The sequence below is a fragment of the Ovis aries genome, chromosome 3 (genome assembly GCF_016772045.2).
Source record: "Ovis aries strain OAR_USU_Benz2616 breed Rambouillet chromosome 3, ARS-UI_Ramb_v3.0, whole genome shotgun sequence".
Classification (NCBI taxonomy): Eukaryota; Metazoa; Chordata; class Mammalia; order Artiodactyla; family Bovidae; genus Ovis; species Ovis aries.
The window spans coordinates 99,540,460-99,565,429 of NC_056056.1; the positions used below are offsets into that span (position 1 = coordinate 99,540,460).

Sequence of the window (24,970 nt, forward strand, 5' to 3'; positions counted from 1 at the left end):
CCTTTAATTTGACTAAATCTCATTTTTTATTTTTGTTTTACCTTGGGAGCTAGAAGTGAGAAAACAATGGGATGATTTCTGACAGTGTGGTTTCCCTTTGTTTTTCTCTAGGAGTTTGTGGTGTGGTGTCTTCCTGTTTAAGTCCTCTAGCTCTTCCTTCTTTTTGGGGTGCGGGGGTAGCTGTGTGGGTGTCTTCTAATTTCAGTGATTATCTGTGGCTCTTCAGCTTCCCCACCTCCACTTGCTATAGAGACTGTCTTTTCCCCGTTGTATATTCTTCCTCCGTCAAAGATTGACCGTAGGTCTGTGGGTTTGTGCCTGGGGTTTCCATTCTTTCCCATTGCCCCATAGGTCTGTTTCTCTGCCAGGACCCCCTTGTTTTGAATACTGCAGCTCTGTAGAGTTGTGTGGAGTCTGGGAGGGTTATGCCTCCTGCTTTGTTCCTGGTGCCCAGAATTGCTTTGGCAGTTTGGGGGTTATTTATGGCTCCCTATAAATTTAGAATTACTGGTTCTAATTCTGTGAAAAATATCATGGGTAATTTGACAGGGATTCCCTTCAATCTTTAGATTGCTTTATGAACTATGGCCTTGTAAAAATATTAATGCTTCTAATCATAGAGTATGGTATGTTTCCATTTCTGCGGTTTCCTTTATTTTTATTTCATAGATCTCAGTGTGGGTCTTTCACCTACATGTTGGTTTATTTTAAAATATTTTATTTGATGGGACTTTCTCCTACATAATATTTGTTTTAAAATATTTTATTTATTTTATTTTTTCCCTATCAGATTTCTGTATTCTTGTAAAATATGCATAACATTTTCCCCTTTTTAAATTTTTTTTGTATATTGGTGGAGTATTGATATGCTGTTATTTTATTTTCAGTTGTACAGCAAAATTATTTCCTTATTCAGATATCTATTCTTTTTCATGTTCTTTTTACACATAAGTTAATAAAGAGGATTTAGTACAGTGTTATACAGCATGTGCTTATGAATTATCTTTTGTGTATACAATAGTGTATGTATATTAATCTTAACTTTTTAAATTATCCTGCCACCTTTCTCAAGTGGTAAAGCTAATTTTTCCTAGTTTGTGAGTCTGTGAGTGTGTTTCTTTTTTTAACAATAAAGTTTAACATAATTTTTAACAATAACGTTTAACACTATGGAGTCTCCATAGTGTTGTCCATATTAGCTTTTTCCAATTACATTCCCCATGACAGTGTTGGAGGGATTTTTTTTTTTTCTCCCCCCGGGTTTGTTGTTTGTAGATAATTTAATTATGGAAACTTTTATCAGTGAGAGGTGACACTTCATTGTAGTTATGACCTCCGTTTCTCTGATAATTATCTCCACTAAACATGTTTTCATGTACTCTTTGGCTATCTCTGTCTTTTTAGTAATGTCTGTTTAGATCTTCTGCCCATTTTTTGATTTTGTGTTTTTGATATTGAAGTGAACAAGAAGTTGATATATTTTGCAGTTTAGTTCAGTCACTCAGTTGTGTCTAACTCTTTGCAGCCCCACGGACTGCAGCACGCCAGGCTTCCCTGTCCATCACCAACTCCCGGAGCCTGCTCAAATTCATCTCCATCGAGTCAGTAATGCCATCCAACCATCTTACCCTCTGTTGTCCCCTTCTCTTTTCTTCAATCTTTCCCAACATCAGGGTCTTTTCCAATTAATCAGTTCTTTGTACCAGATGGCCAGAGTATTGGAGCTTCAGCATCAATCCTTCCAGTGAATATTCAGGGCTGATTTCCTTTAGGATTGACTGGTTTGATCTCCTAGCTGTTCAAAGGACTCTCAAGAGTCTTCTCCAACACCATAGTTCAAAAGCATCAGTTCTTTGGTGCTCAGATTTCTTTATGGTCCAACTCTCACATCCATACATGACTACTGGAAAAAACCATAGCTTTGACTAGACAGACCTTTGTTGGCAAAGAAATGTCTCTGTTTTTTAATGTGCTGCCTAGGTCAGTCATAGCTTTTATTCCAAGGAGCAATTGTCTTCTAATTTCATGGCTGCAGAATTTCATATTTGCAGATTGATTGCTTTTTGGTCACATCATTTTCAAATATTAATATCTTCTCTCAGTCTTTAACTTTTCATTTTTTTATGCTTTGCTGTGCAAAATTTCATAAGCTTGGTCTTATTTATTTTTGCTTTTTTTTTTTTTCTATTGCCTGAGAGACTGAACTAAGAAAACAATGGTATTAGTACAATTTATGTTAGAGAATATCCTGCCTATATTTTCCTCAGAAGTTTTTATTGTACTTGGTCATACGTAGTTTTTCAATACATTTTGTGTTTACTTATTTTTAGGGTAAAGAATGTTCTCATTTCATTTTTTTGCATGTAGTTGTCCCCATATTCTTGCCTGGAAAATCCCATGGACAGAGGAGCCTGGTAGGCTGCAATCCATGGTGTCGCTAGGAGTCAGACACGACTGAGCAACTGCACTTTCACTTTTCACTTTCATGCATTGGAGAAGGAAATGGCAACCCACTCCAGTGTTCTTGCCTGGAGAATCCCAGGGACGGGGGAGCCTGATGGGCTGCCGCCTATGGGGGTCGCACAGAGTCGGACACGACTGAAGTGACTTAGCAGCAGCAGCAGTCCCAGCACAACTTATTGAAGAGACTTCATCTTCTCCATTGTTCATTCTTGCCTCCTTTGAGCAGATTTACTAACCATTGTTTCACGCATTAATTTCCTGACTTTCTGTTCCACTCCACTGATCTCTAATTCTGTTTTGTGCCAGTACCATACTGTTCTGATTAACTTTATAGTGTAATCTGAAATCAGAGAGCTTGATTCCTTCAGCTCTACAGTTTTTTCTTTAAGATTGCTTTAGCTACTTATGTTCTTTTAGGTACCTGTACAAATTTTAAAGATTTTTGTCCTTGATCTGCAAAAAAAAAAAAAAAAAAAAAAAAGCCTTGGTGATTTGATAAAGATTGCACTGAGTCCTTTGACTGCCTTGGCTAACGTAGTCATTTTGACAGCTTTTATTCTTCCTATCCAATAACATGATTTACCTTTCCATGAGGAGGGCATGGCAACCGACTCCAGCATTCTTGCCTGGAGAATCCTCAGGGACAGAGGAGCCTGATGGGCTACAGTCCATGGGGTCTCAAAGAGTTGGACATGACTGAGCGACTAAACACAACTATTTGTATCATCTTCCGTTTATTTGCATGTTTTAGTTTTTGTAGTATGTGTCTTTTGCCTAGTTAGGTATGCTGTTCCTAAGCATTTTATTCTTTTTGATGTGATGCTAAATGGGATTATTTCCTTACTTTCTATTTCTGATCTTTCAGTGTTAGTGTGTAGAAATATAACACATTTTCTCTGTTTCATCTTCTTCAACTATAAAAAATTCGTTAATGAGCTCTAGTAGTTTTCTGGTAGCATTGTTAAGATTCTCTATACCTAGTGTCATTCATATGAAAACAGATTTTTGCTGCCTCTTTTCCAGGTTGGATTCATTTCATTTTCTGCTGCTTGCCATGACTAGTGCTTTCAAAAGTTTGTTGAATGAAAGTGGAGAGAATGGGCATCCTTGTCTTGTTCCTGACCTTGGAAGAAATGCTTTCGGCTTTTCATCATTGAGAATGACTTTTGCCGTGGGTTTGTCATATATGGCCTTTATTATGTTGAGGTAGGTTTCCTCTGTGCTCACTCTCTGGACAGTTTTTATCAAAAATAGAAGTTGAGTTTTGTCAAAAACTTCTTCTACATCTATGAGATTATCTATTTTTTTTTTTATTCTGCAGTTTGTTAATGTGGTGTATCACTGGTTGATTTGCAGATATTAAAAAATCCTCACATTCCTGTGATAAACGCCACTAAATCATGGTGGCTGATCCTTTTAATGTTCTGTTGGATTCATTTTGCTTGTATTTTGTTGACGATGTTCCTCTCTACATTCGTTAGTGATATTGCCTGTAATTTTGTGGTATCGGCCTGTAATTTTCTTTCCATTTGGTATCCATGTCTTGTTTTGGTATCTGGGTGATGGTGACTTCATAGAATGTTTGAATGCGTTCTTCCTCTGCAATATTTTGGAAAAGTTTCAGAAGGATAGGGGGCTTCCCAGGTGGTGCTAGTGGTAAAGAATCCACCTGCCAGTGCAGGAGCTGAGAGAGACATATGGGTTTGATCCCTGGGTCAGGAAGATCCCCTGGAGGAGAAAATGGCAACCCACTCCAGTATTCTTACCTGGAGAATCCCATGAACAGAGGCCACAGTGCACGGGATTGCAAAAGAGTCAGACACAACTGAGCGTGCACACACACGTTTGGTAGAACTCACCTTCCTCCTCTGTTCTCTTGTAATTGGATGACTTTCTTTTATGTTTCGTTGACTTCCTTTTTATCTACTGTAGATTTGGGGGTTTGGGTTTACTTGTGGTTTTTATATAGCAGTCTATATATATATAAGATTTTTTAAGTTGCCGGTCTCTTAATTTTAAATGTGTTTCCACTATCCTGCATTTGTGATCTCCTCTTCTCAGGATTGCTAGCTTTGAGATTGTGTGTGGTGTGGATGATTTTCTACCTTTACTGTTTATTCGTCTTGACCTCTGAGCTTTCCCCTTTCCTGTCTTATTTCTAGTTGTGAGTTTTCTATTCCTCCTACAGAAATGCCTTTAGCATTTGCTGTAAAGCTGGTCTGGTGGTGCTGAATCCTTTTAGCTTTTGCTTCTCTGTAAAGCTTTTGATTTCTCCTTCAAGTCAGGAGAGCCTGACTGGGTTGCGTATTCTTGGTTATAGGTTTTTCCCTTTTATTACTTTAAATATGGGCTTCCCAGGTAGCTCAGTGGTAAAGAATCTGCTAGCCGAAGCAGGAGACAAGGGTTTGATCCTTGGGTTAGGAAGATCCCCTGGAGGAGGAAATGGCAACCCACTCCAGTAGTCTTGCTGGGTGGACAGATGAACCTGGTGGGCTTCAGTCCATGGGGTCACAAAGAGCTGGACACAACTGAGTGTGCCTGCACTGCCCTGCACACTTTAAATACATCATGTCACTTTCTTCTTGGCATGAAAGGTCAAAACAACCTTGTGCTATGTACGAGTTTCAAAACTGTGACAGTGCAGAAACTTATACTCAGGTCTCTTTCCAACTAGGTGGCACCACTAGTAAGAAATAATTCCAGAGACCAAAAAAAAAAAAAAAAAAAAGGCTATTCTGAGTAAAGTTTATCTGGTAAAGAAAAGAATAAAAATTCTCATTTTAAAAAAAGACAATTGCTCTTAGTACTGATTGTTTTATTGTTTGCTAAAAATATATTAACTGGTAAAAAAAAAAAATCACCAAAATATGGTGAAATCTCTCTGAATCCTTCCACTGAGATGGTCTGTTTAGGCAAATTTTCTGGATAGCTGACTCCCCAATTTTCCTAAGTTCTTGTATTTTTAATTTTTGTTGAAAAATCCCTCAGGAATGTGTTAAAGTAATCCCCTTCTTTCTTTAGAGCACTAAACATCCTATAAAGTCTGGGGCTGGCAGAGGGTCATAGGGATACAGTCATTGGCCCTGAGCAACTCAGAAACCCCTGCAGTGGGGGGTGGGCCAGGCTTTGGTCTCCAGACGTCTCGGCTCCGCCTGACTGCTCTCTACTCTCTCATTCCTTGTACGTTGCTCACCAATTGTATGTTTTATCCACTCTATTTGCAGATTTCACTATGACTGGAGAAATCAAGTTTATTTGCAGAATTACTAGAGACAATGCTACCATTCCCTGAGGACAGGCCATCTGCTTGACCCTGTGGACTTTAAGGTGACCCGCCACCTCTGCCCTTCTCCTCGGGTGCTCACAGCACCATCTGCTTGTTACCAGCTACAGGGTAAGAGGAAAGATGCACTGGCCAGCTGTGAAAGGCACCCCGATCCTTAGAGCTTGTGAACATTAGAGCTCGCGTTTGGATATGAAATCTATTGATTTTGTTAGGCTCCTGAGTCAAAGGAGAAAAATAAATAAAAACTTTTTGTGAGATGTAAGTCTAAGAGGAATGGATAAAAAAACAATATGGTACATATATACAATGGGATAGTACTCAGCCGTTAAAAAGAACAAAATAATGTCATTTGTAGTAACATGGATGGACCTAGAGATTGTCATACTGTGTGAAGTAAGTCAGGCCTGAGAAAGAGAAATATGTTATGACATACCTTATATGTGGAACCTAAAAAGAAATGATACAAATGAACTTAATTACAGAATAGAAACAGACTCAGACTTACAGAACAAACTTATGGTGGGGGAAGTTAAGGAGTTTGGGATGGACAGGTACACACTTCTATATTTAAAATTGATAACCAACAAGGACCTACTATATAGCACAGGGGACTCTGCTCAATGTCATATCAGCCTGGAGGGGAGGGGAGTTTGGGGGAAAATGGATACATGTGTATGTACGGCTGAGTCCCTTTACTGTCCACCTTAAACTATCACAACATTGTTAATTGGTTATACTGCAATATAGCTTTTTGTAAAAAGCAAAAAAAAAAGATGTAAAAGTCTATACAAATGTTGCCCCTATGAGTTTTGGACTGGTAATACATTAATAAGACTCATATTTAATCTATTTTAGGAGCAAGCAAACAGATGGAATACAGCTGAGGCTACAGAGGGGAGTCAGCCCTCAGCTAATGACCTCTGACCTCCCCAGGAAGAAGATGTCCTCACTCTCCACCTGACCTGGGAGCACGCAGGTAAACTCAGGAGAGAGCTGGCAAAGAAACAGACTTGAAGGAGAACAATCAATACCGGGTTTTGACAATTTTATTGGAAAATAAGTACAGTCCATTGATCAATGATATGTGCTGTACATGAATCTGGTGTCTTTCTATATAAAAATATTTGGTATCTGCTGCAGAATTATACAAACAAGGTTTTTTAAAAAATCATTAACCAGTACAAATATAATTTATCAAAAAACTCATTAAAAAATGGCTCAATACCCTCTTTTACTGCAAATAGAGGCAGAAGGGGGAAAGTAAAAATTCTGCTAAGCCAGTTTCAACAACTGGAAATGGAATACTTCACTATACTTGCAAACTTTTCTTAAACACTCACACTGACCAAGAAAAACAATTCCCATCAGATTATGCAGTAAAATCTAATTAATGGGGAAGGCCTGAAAGGAAAAGGTTAAAGGGAAACTGAACAGAGGTTTCCAAAAAATAAGATAACCCGTGGACATTTTTAAACAGTAAAGCACTACACCAGTCTATGTTATCTGTGCAAATTTCTTCTGAAGGCACTGCCAACAAAGAGACACCCCTGCCTTTTCTGCAGAGAACAGGGCTTGGAGCTGGAGACAGAAGCAAGTTCCCGCAGAGAGAGCCTAAGTACAATCAGATTAAAAGAAACACAACAAGTGCCTGAGGGCAGTTTCTTGGGGACAGGGACTTGGAGTAAATTTTGGGTTTTAGTAAAATTTGGGTCAGCTAGAGAAAATGTGAAGAGGATTTCTGGTGAGAGGAGACGGGAGGGAGAGGCAGAGGTGGAGGGAAGCTGGGGACAGGTGTGAAGGTGAATGATCTGGGCGCGCGCAGAGCAGGACTGAGAGGTGTCTGGCTGCGTAGGGCGGTGGGGAGATGCTCGTGGGCGGAAGTGGGCTTTCGCTCCTGACCCAGGAGGAGCCCGTGGAGGCGGTCTAGTAAGGGCATTTTAAGATCCGAGCATCGTAGAAAGATGTTTCATCTATAGGCCGTGTGTGTGACAGTGAGAGGAGGTGACTGTGGAAGCGGGCCTTCCAGAGAAGTGGCGAGTCCAGGAGTAAGCAGAAGAATAAGGTGGAACCAAGTGGTCCCTGCAGGGGGAAGGCAGTAAGAGATGGGTCCATTCTCCGCTATTCTCTCAAAATTCTCTCTCTCCTGCAGAAAGCTAAGGTTATCTCAAACCCTTAAGAGTCGGGGGAATTCCTTTGCTCAGTTGAAATGACAGTTTTAAAGGTTCCATGAAATGAAATTCCATCTTTGGAAAGTGACTGCCAGCTGTCTGTCGAGAGGTATGGGAAATGCAAGGCAGATGGAGAGTTCTCCAAGAATGCTTCTACGTCCTCTGGGAAGTACAGGTCTCGGTCTGCCTGTAGCAATGCCCAGGAGAACCACTCGAGGGCCTGCTGTCCCCAGACTGGGCCACAGCCCTGCCCTCAGACCCTGGGAGACTTCCTAAATCTGTCTATAGATGGTGAATATTACCTGCGTGTTCATTCCTCTGGTTTGCTGCCCAGCGCCTTTTCTCAGCAGTTCAAACATTCAGACAGGGCATCCAGCGCCTGTTAAAGGACTTCCCAAGCCCTCTGCCTGGAGTTGCCCTGGCCACAGAGCAACTGTCGCCACATCCTGCTCCCTTAATCCGGTCCCAGGTGACCTCAGGGATAAGGGACTAAACAGGTATGGAGGATGACTGTGCAAGTCAGTGAGGCCCAGCCTGCGGTGCCCGAAGACAGGAGCCACCGAGGAGCTCTTGGCCAAGCTTCTCCACTACCCGAGAGGCACGTGGACCTCCATGGGTCGTTTCTCCTTAGAGTCCAGCAGAGCGGCCGGGGACAGCAGCTGGTGCTTGGATAAACGCCGCTGCCGCTGGACTGGCATGTGGTACCTGACCTTCTTCCAGAATCTCGAGTTCATAGACTGCGACCCCTCTCTAAAGTCCCCTGACCAGCGTATGACCCCCTGCTTCTGCTTAATGAATTTAATGGATTCTGGCATTTTCTCATAGTCTGGAATCTCCTCCAGCTCCAGCAGGACGACTTTAATTCCTTCCTGAATCAGAGCATTGTACATGGCCACCTGCTCTTCAGATGAATTGCCCGGCCAGCTGAATCCTGACGTTTCTGAGACCAAAATGATAATCAGTCTCCTGCTTTTCTTTACATTTTCATTAACAACCTCAACAATGCCTGAAAAACAGGAGACGCACCACAGTAAGTAAACTTTCAACCTATAATCCTTCCCTCCAGAACCACGGCCCCTCAAGGTTCTTCCCACCCCACCACCTATGTCTCCCGATACTCTTTCTTCTTGCCTTAAAATTGAAGGAGTTTCTCATTTTACAGAAGAGCTCAAACACTGACCCACAAAAGGTGAGTATTTCATGTCAGAGTAGGAGTACTTTAAGGATAAATTTTATAAACTTTCCTGCTAAACCACTGGATCTACATCACTCCTATTTTACCATCAGTTGTAAAGTAACTACTAGATCTAACTAGTTAAGTTCTGCAAAACAAAATAAAATTTAGCTAATTGTTGCCCCAATAGAGAATGAGAAAAGTAAACACTTTGCATTTGGTATGAAAACCATCATGTGCCACCATGCTGTTCTTGTTTAGTCTCTCGGTCATGTCTGACTCTCTCTGACCCTTTGGACTGAAGCCCACCAGGCTCCTCTGTCCGTGGGATTCCCCAGGTAAGAATACTAGAAAGGGTTGCCATTCTCTCCTCCAGGGGATCTTCCTGACCCAGGGATTGAACTCGCATCTCCTGCATTGGCAGGCAGATTCTTTACTGCTGAGCCACCAGGGAAGTCCCACTTAAGAGGCTCTTCAAGATGTCAAGTATATACACCCAGGCTGCAGTCTTCCAGAGACAGGAAACCCAACTTTAGTAATTAGTTATACAAGATGTCACTTCTTTCTACTGCATACATACTTTCCCCAACGTAGTCATCTCGGCCACAGATGAACAACTTATAGCCACACTGTTTTTCCAAGACCTCAGGCATGACTTTAAACACAAAAATATCTGAGTTACAGGTGGACCCTTCCCCAGGGGTCTTTGGACATAGTATGTATGCATCATATGTCTTTCCATCTGAAACTAAAAGAGAAAATGCAATAGCTTTAGAACAAAAGAAAAAATGAGATTTGGTAAAGTCAATATCACAAACATCATTTCATAGTGAATTACTAATTTTGTGTACAATGGTACACAGCAACAATACCAAAAAGTATAATGTCTTTTTAAAGTGTTCATCTCTGACAAGTTTCTTTTTATTGTGTTTCACTGCAAAGTTCTTATATTAGTCAAAGGTCCCCATAAGGAAAGATTCTTCACCTGCCTAGAATGAAACTCTCTCCATTTCCTTGTTCTCATCTTACTCAAATGTCTCAGGCCTGCATTCTCTCCACTCTTCCTTTTATGTATCAGTGTTGTTGTTTAGGCACTGAGTTGTGTCTGACTGTTTTCATGACCCCATGGACTGTAGCCCACCAGACTCCTTTGTCCGTGGGATTCTCCAGGCAAGAGCACAGGAGTGGGTTGCCATTTTCTTCTCCAGGGGATCTTCCCAACCCAGGTATTGAACCTGTTTTTCCTGCATTGGCAGGCAGATTCTATATTAGTGGAGCAGTAGTTTTTTCTGAGGTTTAAACAAAATAGAAAATGCTTCCCTGGTGCATGAAAACTGAGTCATTTCTTTCATTTTACGGCAGATAATGGGGTGATCTCTGTGCTACCTAGCACAGAGCAAGTCTTCAACCATGGCTTCTGAATAACTGGATTTATAAGCAGATGCTCTAAATGCCAGGCTATCCCACCATTATGAACACCAGAGCAGTAACTTAGAAAATATTAATACTATTCAGTCTATTCAGTTATGAAACTATAAATATGTATAATTACGTTATTTTGTATGGACCACATTTCATTTTAAAATTTGAATTAAAACCCTCTTAACTAACCCCACTTTCTCAGGAAAATACTACATAGAGTACAAAACCATACCTTTTTTCGGGAGGAAATCATAGAAGGAATCTCTGTACCAAAGCACAATGTCAACCTTGAAGACTTTGTAGATGCAAACAGAGCATGTAATTACCAGTGTTAACATGACGAATATGCCAACTGTGGGCTTCTGGAAATCAGGGACTGTAGCAGGGAAGAGGGAAGAGCACATCAGAACCCAAAGGACTTAAAACCTGAGCACAGCAAACGAAACATTACCATCCCAGAGAATCCATATTTGGGATCGGCCTCTAAGTCCAAATTCCAGACAGTATTAGCTCATTCATTACCGTATCTTATTACTAGATGATTGTTGTTGTTGTTATTTAGTTGCTGAGTCATGACTGACTCCTTTGCGACCCCATGGACTATACAGCCTGCCAGGCTCCTCTGTCCATGGGATTTCCCGGGTAAAAATACTGGAGTGGGTTACCATTTCCTTCTCCAGGGGATCTTCCCAACCCAGGGATGGAATCTGCGCCTCTTGCATTTACAGGCTGATTCTTTACCACTAAGCCACCAGGGAAGCCCCTATTAATGGATACTCATCTACAAAGGCATTGAGGATGGATACTGTATAACACTAAGGTGCACTGCATTTAATTTCCACTTACGTAGTACGCAATAATGTAGAAAACCACCAAAGACCATAAGATAGAGCGCTCCATAGGAAAATGAGTAAAGTCAAAGTCACTCAGACGCCTACAGACGTTCTACAAAAGTAGGAGAGTCACGTGGAAAAAGTGGTAGACTGGAGGAAAGGAAAGAAGAGTTTAGGACTGCCAGAGTGTTTCACACTTCACATTCTCCCAGCTCCACAGGCTAGTTATTCAGCTGATGACCGCAGAGGAGTCTGGTGGAGAGGTACAGGGGAGGAGGGCAGAGAAAGAAGAAAGAGCCTTCTAAACATCAGGAGCCGAGGAGACAACCAGGAAAGAGAATCTAAAAGCTCCGTTATTTTGTTTTTCCAATTTAGGTCACTGACCCCCCTGCAGTTAAACTGGGTATGAAGTGGCAATCAAGGTAGACTAATGTCCTATTGGCCTAATTGATAGTTCACATTTATACTCAATTATTGCAGCTTTTAAAAATACTTATTTATTGGGCTGTGTCGGGTCTCAGGTGCAGCACACAGGCTCTCTAGTTGCGGTGCTTGGGGTTGGTTGCTCCACAGCATGTGCGATCTTGATTCCCCAACCATGATCCAACCCATGTCCCCTGCATTGCAAGGCAGATTCTTAACCACTGGACCACCAGGGAAGTCCCCAGCTGTAGCGCTGTGCACGATCATCTTATCTGACGGGTAAATCTTCCAGACTGTTTTTATGCAAGACCACCTTAACTATTCTGGGCCCTTGACATTTCCAATATGACTTTTAGAATAAACACACCCACAACAACATGCCGACACAAACACACACCCACACCTGCACAAATACTGCTGAGATTTTGACTGGAACTGCTTTCAATGTACAGATTAATTTGAGGGGAACTAGAAGGCAATGGCACCCCACTCCAGTACTCTTGCCTGAAAAATCCCATGGACAGAGGAGCCTGGTGGGCTGCAGTCCATGGGGTCGCTAAGAGTCGGACATGACTGAACGAATTCACTTTCACTTTTCACTTTCATGCATTGGAGAAGGAAATGGCAACCCACTCCAGTGTTCTTGCCTGGAGAATCCCAGGGATGGGGGAGCCTGGTGGGCTGCTGTCTACGGGGTCGCACAGAGTCGGACACGACTGAAGCGACTTGGCAGCAGCAGCAGCAGAGTATTTATAATACTGAGTCTTTCAATCTATGATTATTTATCCCTCCATCTATTAGGTCTTTGTCTCAGTAATTATTTTTAGTTTGTATCAGATTTTGAACAATTGTTGCTGCATTTATTCCTAAGTATTTAATAGTTTTGATGCTATTATAAATGCTATTTTTTTAAACTTAAGTTCTATTTCTTCATTGTTGCTATTTAAAGATTACATAGAAATACTATATATACACATATATAGCAACCCACTCCAGTATTCTTGCCTGGAGAATTTCAGGGGTAGTAGAGGAGCCTGGCTGGCTGCAGTCCACAGGGTCACAAAGAGTCAGACATGACTGAGTGACTAACTTTCACTAGTGATATTTCTAAATTCATTTACTAAGCCTAATAGTTTGTCCATAGGTTCTTTCCATTTTTTTCCATGTATACATTCATAAATATTTTAATTCAACTCTAAATTATCTTTAAATGTTTCGCACACTTTAAAATTTTTACTTATTGAAGTATAGTTTATTTATAATGTTGTTTCAGGCATACAGCAAAGCAATTAAGTTTTATATATATATATGTGTGTGTGTGTGTGTGTGTGTATACACTTTTCCGGGCTTCCCTGGCAGCTCAGAGGTAAAGAACTTGCCTGCCACTGTAGGAGATACAGGTTTGATCCCTGAGTTTGGAAGACCCCACAGCCAGAGGAACCTGGCTGGCTACAGTCCATGAGATCACAAAAGATCTGGACACGATTTAGAAACTAAACAACATATACACTTTTTTCAGATTTTCTTTCCCTTATAGCTTATTACAAAATACTGAGTACATAGTATTTGCTAGATACAGTAGGTTCTTGTTGGTTATCTATTTTATATATATTAGTGTGTACATGCTAATCTCAACCTGCTAATTTATCCCTCTCTCTCTCCTTTGGTAGGGCTTCCCTGATAGGTCAGCTGGTAAAGAATCTGCCTGCAATGTGGGAGACCTGGGTTCAATCCCTAGGTTGGGAAGATCCCCTGGAGAAGAGATTCCCTGGAGAAGGGAATGGCTGCCCATTCCAGTATTCTGGCCTAGAGAATTCCATGGAATGTATAGTCCACGGGGTGGTAAAGAACTGGACACGACTGAGGGACTTTCACTTTCATTCTGACCAGAGGGAAGTGATAGTTTATTGTAGTTCTGATCAGCATTTCTCTATTAATTATTGATGTTGAACATTTTTCCATATGCCTGTTGGCCATCTATATGTCTTCTTTGAAAAAAATATCTATTTAGGTCTTCTGTCCATTTTTTGACTGGGTTTTTGCTGTCACTGAGTTGTATAACTGGAGATTAATCCCTTTCCAGTCATATTGTTTACAAATATTTTGTCTAATTTCTATAAGTTGTCTTTTCATTTTGTTTATAGTTTCATTTGTTGTACAAAAGCTTTTCAGTTTAATTAGGTCCCATTTGGCTTTGTTTTTATTTAATTTATCTAGAAAATGGATCAGAAATAATATTGCTGTGGTGGTGGAAATAATATGTCTCAGTCATGTCCGACTCCTGTGATCCCATGGACTGTATGTAGTCTGCCAAGCTCCTCTATCCATGGGATTCTCCAGGCAAGAATACTGCAGTGGGTTGCCATTGCCTTCTCCAGGGGATCTTCCCCACCCAAGGATCAAATTCACTTCTGCACTGCAGGCATATTCTTTAGTACTGAGCCACAAGGCAGTCCAATATCGCCGTGATGTATGTCAAAGCGTATTCTGCCTCTGTTTTCCTGCAGGAGGGCAAGACGTAGCTCCACCCACCAGAAGGCCTGAACAAGCCTCTAAACCAGCCTCGCCCACCAGAGGGCAGACACAAGAAAACTGCCATCTCACAGCCTGTGGAACTGAGTACGCAAACAGGTCAGAACCTACCCTGGGACCACGGCCCCTGGCACTTGGGTGATGAGAGGGAGGTGTACTGATGGGACAATAGAATGTTCCCTATAGAGGCCACTTCTCCAAGGTCAAGAAACATGACTAACCTTCCATATACACAAAAATTCAAATAGAAATCTACGCAAAATGAGACAGCAAAGGAATACATTCCGGACAAAGGAGCAAGATAAAACCCTTCACCTAGAAAAGCAGCTAACTGAAGTGGAGATAGGCAGTCCACCCAAGAAAGAGTTCAGTATACTGATCGTAAAGGCCTTAAAGTTCTACTCAGGAAAAGGGTGGATGCACAGAGTGAGAAGCTACAAGAAGGCTTAGCAACCCAGCAGAGCAGAAGGATACCATAACGGCAATGAAAAATACACCAGAAGGAGTCATGGCAGGATAAATGAGACAGAAAAATGAATCCATGGGCTGGAACACAAAGACTGTCAATATTGTGTTTGATTATACAATGTATGAAAACCAGTAACGTCTGACATCCTCTCTGGAAAGTAGATATTTTGGCTTCCCCTGTGCATCCATCACGGAACTGTTTACCTAAAAATATATTCATTAGGCACCTAGGATGATCAAGATGCAGGTCAGGAAGCAACAGTTAGAACTGGACATGGAACAACAGACTGGTTCCAAATCAGGAAAGGAGTACGTCAAGGCTGTATGTTGTCACCCTGCTTATTTAACTTCTATGCAGAGTACATCATGTGAAATGCTGGGCTGGATGAATCACAAGCTGTAATCAAGATTGCTGGGAGAAATATCAATAACCTCAGATATGCAGATAATACCACCCTTATGGCAGAAAGTGAAAAACTAAAGAGCCACTTGATGAAAGTGAAAGAGGAGAGTGAAAAGGTTGGCTTAAAACTCAACATTCATAAAATCAAGATCATGGCATCCATCCTATTACTTTCTGGCAAATAGATGGGGATAAAATGGAAACAGTGTCAGACTTTATTTTGGGGGGACTCCAAAATCACTGCAGATGGTGACTGGAGACATGAAATTAAAAGACACTCGTTGGAAGGAAAGTTATGGCCAACCTAGACAGCATATTAAAACACAGAGACATTTCTTTGCCAACAAAGGTCCATCTAGTCAAAGCTATGGTTTTTCCAGTAGTCATGTATGGATGTGAGAGCTGGACCATAAAGAAAGCTGAGCACCAAAGAATTGATGCTTTTGAACTGTGGTGTTGGAGAAGACTCTTGAGAGTCCCTTGGACTACAAGGAGATCCAACCAATCCATCCCAAAGGAAATAAGTCCTGAACACTCATTGGAAGGGCTGATGCTAAAGCTGAAACTAATACTTTGGCCACCTGATATGAAGAACTGACTCACTGGAAAAGACCTTGATGCTGGGAAAGATTGAACGCAGGAGGAGAAGGGGACAACAGAAGATGAGATGGTTGGACAGCATCACCGACTCTATGGACATGAGTTTGAGTAAGCTCCAGGAGTTGGTGATGGACAGGGAGGCCTGGCGTGCTGCAGTCCATGGGGTCACAAAGAGTCGGACACGACTGAGCGACTGAACTGAACTGATGATCAGACTTAAGTTGCTAACTAGCTCTGGAAATAGAATGATTAGCAATTGTCTGCATTATCATAGAACTTACAATCATGTAAAGAAAACTAAGTAAGATATGGAAATACATAGCTGAGGCCCTAACACCTTATCTTTTGGGGCAGAGAGATGCGTTAAGAGACGGAAAGTAGGACAAAAAAACTTCACAGAAGATACAGTTCACCTGAGAAGTAAAGTGAATGGAAGTCCCCAGGTTAAAAGGAATCTAAGAGCATTGTGGGCAGGGGAAATGGCATGGCAAACCTCAAGGTCACGGTATCTTACCATGGGAAAACAAAACTGCATTTCAAATAACCGACTCTCTTGTTTACCTGGATGTATCAGTTGTATATACGCTGTGCTTATTCCTTCTGTATTCTTGGCTAAACAGGTAAATGGATGCAGGAAAAATTTACTTTCCACTGCCGAAATATTAAGCCGTGCGAGGACTGTACTCCTTCTTCTGTTTACAGGATTCTCCACTCTGTTCAAAAGAGTAAGTAAAATTGTAAAGATGGCATCAACTATAGAAACAATACAATTACCTGGTTTATCTCTTTGTCGCATAAACGGCAGCAGTAAGAATCACCAGCCTAAAGCACAGGCGTAAGAACAAGGCTGTAAGCAGCACACTGATCTGATATTTGATAGCTCTAGGACCACTTACTAGCAGAGAGAAATCAAATCAAAATGACCAGCTTCCAAAAAGAAAAATGGGGATACAGGCATTCTGGGCTCCATGGGACACAGGGAATATATGAAGTAAGAGTAGATCAAGACAGGTGGGCAAGGTTCCCAGGTGATGCTAAGGGCTGGGAGTTTCTCCCTGGAGAAGTGACAGGAAGACATCAGAGACTTGAGCAGGGGTGTGCTTTAATTCTTGGTTACATTTCATGAGTCTTCTCTAAACTACTTTAAAAATGAAATGACATGAAGTGAAATTCAGGACGATTGCATCATTGGAATGTTGCAATTTTTGACTGAATTTAAGAGAAAGCCTTCCAATTGGTCTGGAATTGGTACCATAATAACATGTAGTTCACCTGTATTATACAAGATCTTATGAATCCTAAGCTTAGCAAAACTCAAGGGTCAATCAAAGACCCACTTAGAGAAGGAAATGGCAAGCCACTCCAGTATTCTTGCCTGGAAAATCCCATGAACAGAGGAGCCTGGTGGGGTACAGTCCACAGGGTCACAGCAACTAAGCAAAATGACCACTCATCCTTGGTACTAACCCTTGCTTTGTTATTTAGCTACTCAGTTGCCAGGGTCCCGCCCCGGTGGATCCAGGGAATTTGAAGGGGAGACAGCGTAGGTGAGGGAAAAACTGATTTATTTAGAAATATAAAAGAAATTAAGAAGAAATAGTATAGTAGGAAAATTTAGTGGAGAAAAGAGGCTGAATAACTTGGTTCACGTGGAAAGCCAATAAAGTTCCAGACAAGAAACTTGCACCATCTACGTTAGGCCACCAGTGTCCTCTTGAATAGCGGGGGGTGCCCCACCTTGGGCTCCCTCTCACGTGGATCTTAGAAGCCGGGGCAAGTAGACATGGTGAGCCTTCATGCCCCAGATGGGAATTCAGCCAGAAAATAGAGTAAAGAGGAGACGTGAGGGAAACCAGTCCAGCGACTAGCCCCACCTCTATTGTCCAGAAAGGCCTTATATACTCTTGATTTTACATAGAGATCAATGGATAATACAAAATTATGCAGCATCAGCAGCCCTGACTCTTATCGAGACCAGGCTTTCTCTCTGCATACCTAGTTGTATACATAAGTCTTGGGTGATTTACATCATCTTCTGGGCATAAGGCCAATTAACATTTTACGGCCCTTTTCTGATAAGGGTTTGTCATCCAGAAGACTTATTTGTCTTACAAATGTTGTTCTTCCCAAAGTCTGGTGCCACTCTCGGAAAGCACTAAATAAAGTTACATTCTTACACAGCAAAGATACAACAGCTTATAACAAGTAAAAGGAGTACAGTGATTTATAAAGAGAAAAGTAATTAACTCAAAAGTCTAGTGTTGCTAACATCAAAACTACTATATTCTTATTTCTGCATCCCAATTACATTGATTAATATCCTCCCAGGTGCCTAAAAGATACAGAATATGAAGGCCTGGCAACAGTCATTGAGTCAACAGTGAAAACCTGTCACCAATATAATTTTTAGCTCTTTAGAAAAGGCTCTGTATCTTTAAAATGCTTTAAGCTTTGTGCCTCTCACAGTTGGGGGGCTGTAAGCAATTCACAAGCTGCAAAGGTCCTGGGGAACCTGTCAGGCAAGTTAGAGAGCCATCAAAGGGGTTTGAGCTGATGCAGGAGACTGAAGCCCTGAATTAACTTTTTTTCAGAGAATGTCAGAAGAGTGAAAAGCACAGTAATAAAGCAGGCAGACTCTGGTTTTGGGGGGTAGATGTTCAGGAGAACTCAGGGGGAACCCCTGAAGCCAGATCACGCCTTTGCATCTTGTTGGGCTTCCTTCCTCATGACCTTTGCCATGGGCAGGATTCCTCACGCTGGCTCCCGGCACTCAGTCATGTCCAACTCTTTACAACCCCATGGACTGTAGCCTCCCGGGCGCCCCATCCATGGGATTTCCCTGCAAGAACACTGGAGTGAGTTGCTACTTCCTCCTTAAGGGAATCTTCTCAACCCAAGGATTGAACCTGCATCTTCTCCATTGTAGGCAGATTCTTTACAAGTGAGCCACCAGAGAAGCCAAGCCTTGCTACCCTTGGAATTGAATACCACAGTTTGTCTAGGGCACAACTGACTCTTGGCATACTTACGTGATAAAGTCTTCCTCCAGCACAGGAGTATATGTGCTAATCATTGACCCATTCCACTTCCAGTAGACATAGTTACTTAGCCGGCCAGTAACATTGCAGATCAACTGAAGCCAGGATCCTGCAAAGCAATGTATTTTTAAATCATAACATTAATGGACTCTGGTCTATCTAGATTAACAAATGACTGTTGAATAAAAATTTTAAAGTATAAGAAAGGAAAAGAAATGGCTCTTACATCTACCACTGAGAGATGACCATGATTCAGTTCAGTTCAGTTCAGTCACTCGGTCGCGTCTGACTCTTTGCGACCCCATGAATCGCAGCACGCCAGGCCTCCCTGTCCAGCACCAACTCCCGGAGTTCACTCAGACTCACACCACGATCAGTAACTTCATGTATCTTACTGCTTACTTTTCTGTGCACTGTGCAGCTTTTAAAATGGGGCATTATCATCTACTCTGACTATTGAGAATTTCGGCTCACATGATCAGCCTTCCAAAACAGGCTATTTCAAAGCAGTTTAGTATTCCATCATACAGACATATTATGACAAGCTCCTTTCCTATTCAGTTCAGTTCAGTTCAGTCGCTCAGTCATGTCTGACTCTTTGCGACCCCATGAATTGCAGCACGCCAGGCCTCCCTGTCCATCACCATCTCCTGGAGTTCACTCAGACTCACGTCCATCGAATCAGTGATGCCATCCAGCCATCTCATCCTCTGTCGTCCCCCTCTCCTCCTGCCCCCAATCCCTCCCAGCACCAAAGTCTTTTCCAATGAGTCAACTCTTGGCATGAGGTGGCCAAAGTACTGGAGTTTCAGCTTTAGCATCACTCCTTCCAAAGAAATCCCAGGCCTGATATCCTTCAGAATGGACTGGTTGGATCTCCTTGCAGTCCAAGGGACTCTCAAGAGTCTTCTCCAACACCACAGTTCAAAAGCATCAATTCTTTGGCGCTCAGCTTTCTTCACAGTCCAACTCTCACATCCATACATGACCACTGGAAAATCCATAGCCTTGACTAGACGGACCTTAGTCGGCAATGTCTCCGTTTTTGAATATGCTATCTAGGTTGGTCATAACTTTTCTTCCAAGGAGTAAGCATCTTTTAATTTCATGGCTGCAGACACCATCTGCAGTGATTTTGGAGCCCCCCAAAATAAAGTCTGACACTGTTTTCACTGTTTCCCCATCTATTTCCCATGAAGTGATGGGACCGGATGCCATGATCTTCGTTTTCTGAATGTTGAGCTTTAAGCCAACTTTTTCACTCTCCTCTTTCACTTTCACCAAGAGGCTTTTAGTTCCTCTTCACTTTCTGCCATAAGGGTGGTGTCATCTGCATATCTGAGGATATTGATATTTCTCCCAGCAATCTTGATTCCAGCTTGTGTTTCTTCCAGTCCAGCATTTCTCATGATGTACTCTGCATAGAAGTTAAATAAGCAGGATGACAATATACAGCCTTGACGTACTCCTTTTCCTATTTGAAACCAGTCTGTTGTTCCATGTTCAGTTGTAACTGTTGCTTCCTGACCTGCTTACAGATTTCTCAAGAGGCAGGTCAGGTGGTCTGGTATTCCCATCTCTTTCAGAATTTTCCACAGTTTATTGTGATCCACACAGTCAAAGGCTTTGGCACAGTCAATGAAGCAGAAATAGATGTTTTCTGGAACTCTCTTGCTTTTCCATGATCCAGCAGATGTTGACCATTTTATCTCTGGTTCCTCTGCCTTTTCTAAAACCAGCTTGAACATCAGGAAGTTCTTGGTTCGTGTATTGCTGAAGCCTGGCTTGGAGAATCTTGAGCATGACTTTACTAGCGTGTGAGATGAGTGCAATTGTGCGGTAGTTTGAGGATTCTTTGGCATTGCCTTTCTTTGGGATTGGAATGAAAACTGACCTTTTCCAGTCCTGTGGCCACTGCTGAGTTTTCCAAATTTTCTGGCATATTGAGTGCAGCACTTTCACAGCAGCATCTCTCAGGATTTGAAATAGCTCAACTGGAATTCTATCACCTCCACTAGCTTTGTTCGTAGTGATGCTTTCTAAGGCCCACTTGACTTCACATTCCAGGATGTCTGGCTCTAGATGAGCGATCACACCATTGTGATTATCCAGGTCATGAAGATCTTTTTTGTACAGTTCTTCTGTGTATTCTTGCCACCTCTTCTTAATATCTTCTGACATAATTTCCTAATTTTTAATTATGATTGATATACCAATGAACATGCTTGTACATGTTCATTATGAAATGTTATCCTCAATTTTTTGAGGTTTATAAGTCAGAGATTGAGGGGACTTTTTTTGTTTGGATGGCTTTTTTCTCTCTTATAAATCCAATATATTTTCTAAAGATTTTGCGAAGATACTTTATAGACAGCTCTGTTGCAATAGGATCTCTTTTCTCGTTATGTTTACTTACTGGTTTTTGCTAAAGTCTAATACTATAGTATATTAATTTTATATCTGGCCAGTTAATACAATAATTATTCTAACTTTCCCCAGTTCTCTTGAAATTTATAGGTATGTAATTATACAATCAGAAAACAAAGTTCTTTTCTCCCCTACAGTCAGCAAGCGTTGGTTCTTTAATCTTTGCATTAGTGGGCACTTCTGGAACAAGTTAAGTAATTGTTAATTGTTACAGTAACTGTTACAAGTAACAGTTAACTGTTCATGTGGTCAGCTTAGTCTCACTTGACTTCAATAAGAAAGTTAAGACCTATATAAGGCTTAACACTATAGTGTTTCACAATTAAAAATGCTGGGGATGACTGGTTTGAATTAATGTTATTTATCAAGTGTAAAGGGCTTCCTAGGTGGCTCAGTGGTAAAGAAGCTGCCTGCCAAGTAGGACACTCAGGTTTGATCCCTGGGTTGGGAAGATCCTCTGGAGACGGAAATGGCAACCCACTCAAGTATTCTTGACTGGGAAATCCCATGGACAGAGGAGATTGGCAGGCTACAATCCATGGGGTCGCAAATCAAGTGCAGAAAGTATCCCTCAGTTCCTATTTTTCTAAGTCATTTTATTGGTAATTAATGTGAAATCTTATCAAGTAAAAGCCTGACTATAGCATAACCTTGTGCTATGGTGACCAGGCCTCTGATCAGTGTGGTATATTAAAATAATTATTTCTAATGTAATATAGGAAGGAGGAGAAGGGTATGACAGAGGATGGGATGGTTGGATGGCATCACCAACTCGATGGACATGAGTTTGAGTAACCTCCAGGAGTTGGTGATGGACAGGGAAGCCTGGCATGCTGCAGTCCATGGGGTCGCAAAGAGTCGGACACAAAGGACAGACTGAACTGAATGCAGTTATTATTTTTAGATCTGTAGATCAAATCTAGGTTTTAGAGAGAGCTCTTAAGTACACATTCCGAGAGCATGCCTTCTCAACAGGGAAAAATGTGCTTCTTAGTGAGGAGCGCAAGAAAAGCCTATCTATTGCAATGGTCTGCAGTCCTCTAAAGTGCCAGAGTACATATCTGGGCATTAAATATCTGAGAAAGTAAAGAGGACTGGGGAGAAATGTCCTGTTAGGTGCTACAGGGGAAGAAAAAAGGGGGAAATAAAAGGTTGAAAACACTGCTCTGAATTCTTCTGGCCAATATTTAAAGTTTTCATATCTTTGTTTACATCTATGAATGTCTATATATTACCTTCCAACATGAAGAACAACTTGGCCAAGTACAGAATTCAGAGCTCACACATTTTAGCTTTTAATCTCTGTACAAGTATTCTCTGTCTTCATGCAGTTACTATTACAGAAGAGAATTCTATATGCCAGCCTGAATTTTGATCCTCTGATACAAAAGAAAAGTCTGTTTTTTATGCTGGGACCAGTGGTTTCCAACAACTTTCAGTGTTGGCAAAAATGTTCTATAGCTGTGCTGTCTAATACGTAGTCACATCTAAGCCAGTCAGCCCTTGACTGAGGCAGTAATATTTAATTAAATTTACTTAATTTAGTGTAGCTATGTACATAATCACACATGCCTAGCTGCTACTGTATTGCACAGCTTAGATGTGAATGCCTATAGTATTACGTCTTTATTCTTGAAATAAAACACTATCACTAACTTGGAAAAATAATCCTCTAGAGTAATTTATCTTCTGGGCCTATAGTCTTAGTCTTCTACCTAAAAGTTTAACTCTCTCAGGAAAAGAAATCCCTCCTACACCAAATATATTCCATTTCTTATTCCTAGGCCTAGTGAACTTGGTCTTTAAGATTTTTTTTTATGTGGAGCATTTTTAAAGTCTTTATTGAATTTGTTATAATATTGCTTCTGTATTATGTTCTGGTTCTTTGGCCACGAGGCAGGTGAGATCTTAGCTCCCCTCCCTGGGATTGAACCCACCCCCCTTATATCATAAGGCGAAGTCTTAACCACTGCACCACCAAGGAAGTCCCTGAACTTGTTTTTCGGCTGATGTCTTCATGAATAGTAACTGTCCATAGAAAAGTAACACTGAGTCAATGAGATGTGGCTAGATGTTTGCCATAAGAGGCAAAAAATCCAAAGAATCAAAACACAACCTGTGCCACTTTCTAACTTTAGATACATGGAGTAAACAGCTTGGGTTGTATGCACTAAAGGTACCATTTATCTTACTCTCTAGTTCAAAAAAATACTGATTTCAGCATATTCTAATTGTAGCCCACTTACCCAAGACCACTTCCATTGTCTCATTAGCTGGACTCACAATCTCAGGTATTGTGTTTCTGGATTTCTCTGAAAGAAAAACACCCACAAGGTCTCTTGTAGATTCGAATCTCCAAAGATGACAACACTTGGCAAAATATACCAAATACTAATATATACAATACAGCATCTGCCTCTAGGGGCCAAAGTATGCATGGCAGGAGACAGAGGGCCAGGACTGTTGTGAGGGCAGGAGGCTGACTCAGGGGCCACAGCAAAACCATAACACCTCGACCCTTCTGAACCCAGAGTTTGGTGCTACAAAAAGAAAAGACCACAAATATCACCAGGCCCTGGGTCTCCGGACAAGTGCATCTCTTCATGCACATCAGGGAAAACAAAGTGGCTTCCCTGGATGGAGCTTTATTAACCAGAAAGTCACCCAAGAGTGAAAGCCACAGTTATCAAAGAATGCCACACATTTCGGCATACTTTATTAAAGTAGGCAGAAAAATACCAAGAATCTCCAGAAATTAATCTGTCCTTTAGTGGCTCAGACAATAAAGCGTCTGTCTGTAATGCAGGAGACCCAGGTTCGATCCCTGGGTTGGGAAGATCCCCTGGAGAAGGAAATGGCAGCCCACTCCAGTATTCTTGCCTGGAAAATCCCATGGACCATGGAGCCTGATAGGTTACCGTCCACGGGGTCGCAAAGAGTCGGACACGACTGAGCAACTTCACTTATTCTCAAGAAGACAGGCTTAAAGAGTTGATCTGGGACCAAACCTTAGAAATTCCAAATTTGAATGCCTAGTATTCATTCTGCTACTTAAAAAAATTGTTAGCTCCATCAGCACAGGATATTATCTCTCTTGTTCCCTAATGTATACCTAGAAAGTGCCTGGAAGATAGGAAATGCCCAATAAATATTTATAAATCCACCGTTAGAAAAGAAACAAAATAGAACCCCACCCCTGATTATATTATTTCTACATGAGGGATCAGAAAAGATGTCTGAAAGTAGTTAAAACCCATTTGAATTCTTAAAATTCTGTTTTCCCTCAAATCTGGTCTGCTGGTCTGGCTGCAGTACCCCAAGAAACACAGACTGGAGATACACAATGCCCGGGGAAGTGCTGCTAAGGATGGTTGTGACTCAGGACTCCTGAAATTTAGGAGTCACTGATACTTGTAGGATGTAGGCAAGGAATCGGTTTTGAGACAACACAATTAACCTATGGAAAAAGTAAATAATTGTAGAATTGAGAAAACACAGCTATCTGACAAGTGATCATCTGGGTTTACCTGGGATAGTCCCTATTAGGCCTGTTGTCCCAGAATAATTACTAGTAGAGACTGCTTTAACTTTTCAAAGTCCTGGTTAGGGTAACTTTACTCTTTTTTTTTTTTTTGTAAACAGCTTGATAAATTTAACTTTCTATTTCATATCAGAGTAAAGCTGATTAACAATGTTGATTGTTTCAGGTGGACAGCAAAGGGATTCAGCCATA

The 24,970-nt window shown here is 41.4% G+C and overlaps 1 protein-coding gene across 20 annotated transcripts in view; it reads right to left on the reverse strand.

Moving 5' to 3' along the window:
• Nucleotides 1–6,779: 6,779 nt before the first annotated feature.
• The window catches only part of IL1R1 (interleukin 1 receptor type 1), a 94,542-nt gene continuing 76,351 nt past the window's right edge, over nt 6,780–24,970 (reverse strand). For 19 of the 20 annotated variants that reach the window (XM_060412364.1, XM_060412379.1, XM_060412372.1 and 16 more), the window contains 6 exons: nt 23,484–23,549; nt 18,802–18,919; nt 16,334–16,485; nt 10,746–10,889; nt 9,672–9,839; nt 6,780–8,923 (listed from right to left, as the gene is read on the reverse strand). In XM_060412364.1, the coding sequence (XP_060268347.1) occupies nt 8,505–8,923; nt 9,672–9,839; nt 10,746–10,889; nt 16,334–16,485; nt 18,802–18,919; nt 23,484–23,549 (1,067 nt within the window). In that variant the 3' untranslated portion in view covers nt 6,780–8,504. Of the gene's footprint in view, nt 8,924–9,671; nt 9,840–10,745; nt 10,890–16,333; nt 16,486–18,801; nt 18,920–23,483; nt 23,550–23,569; nt 24,361–24,970 lie in introns of those variants that run through there. The other variant, XM_060412380.1, reaches the window with a different exon arrangement.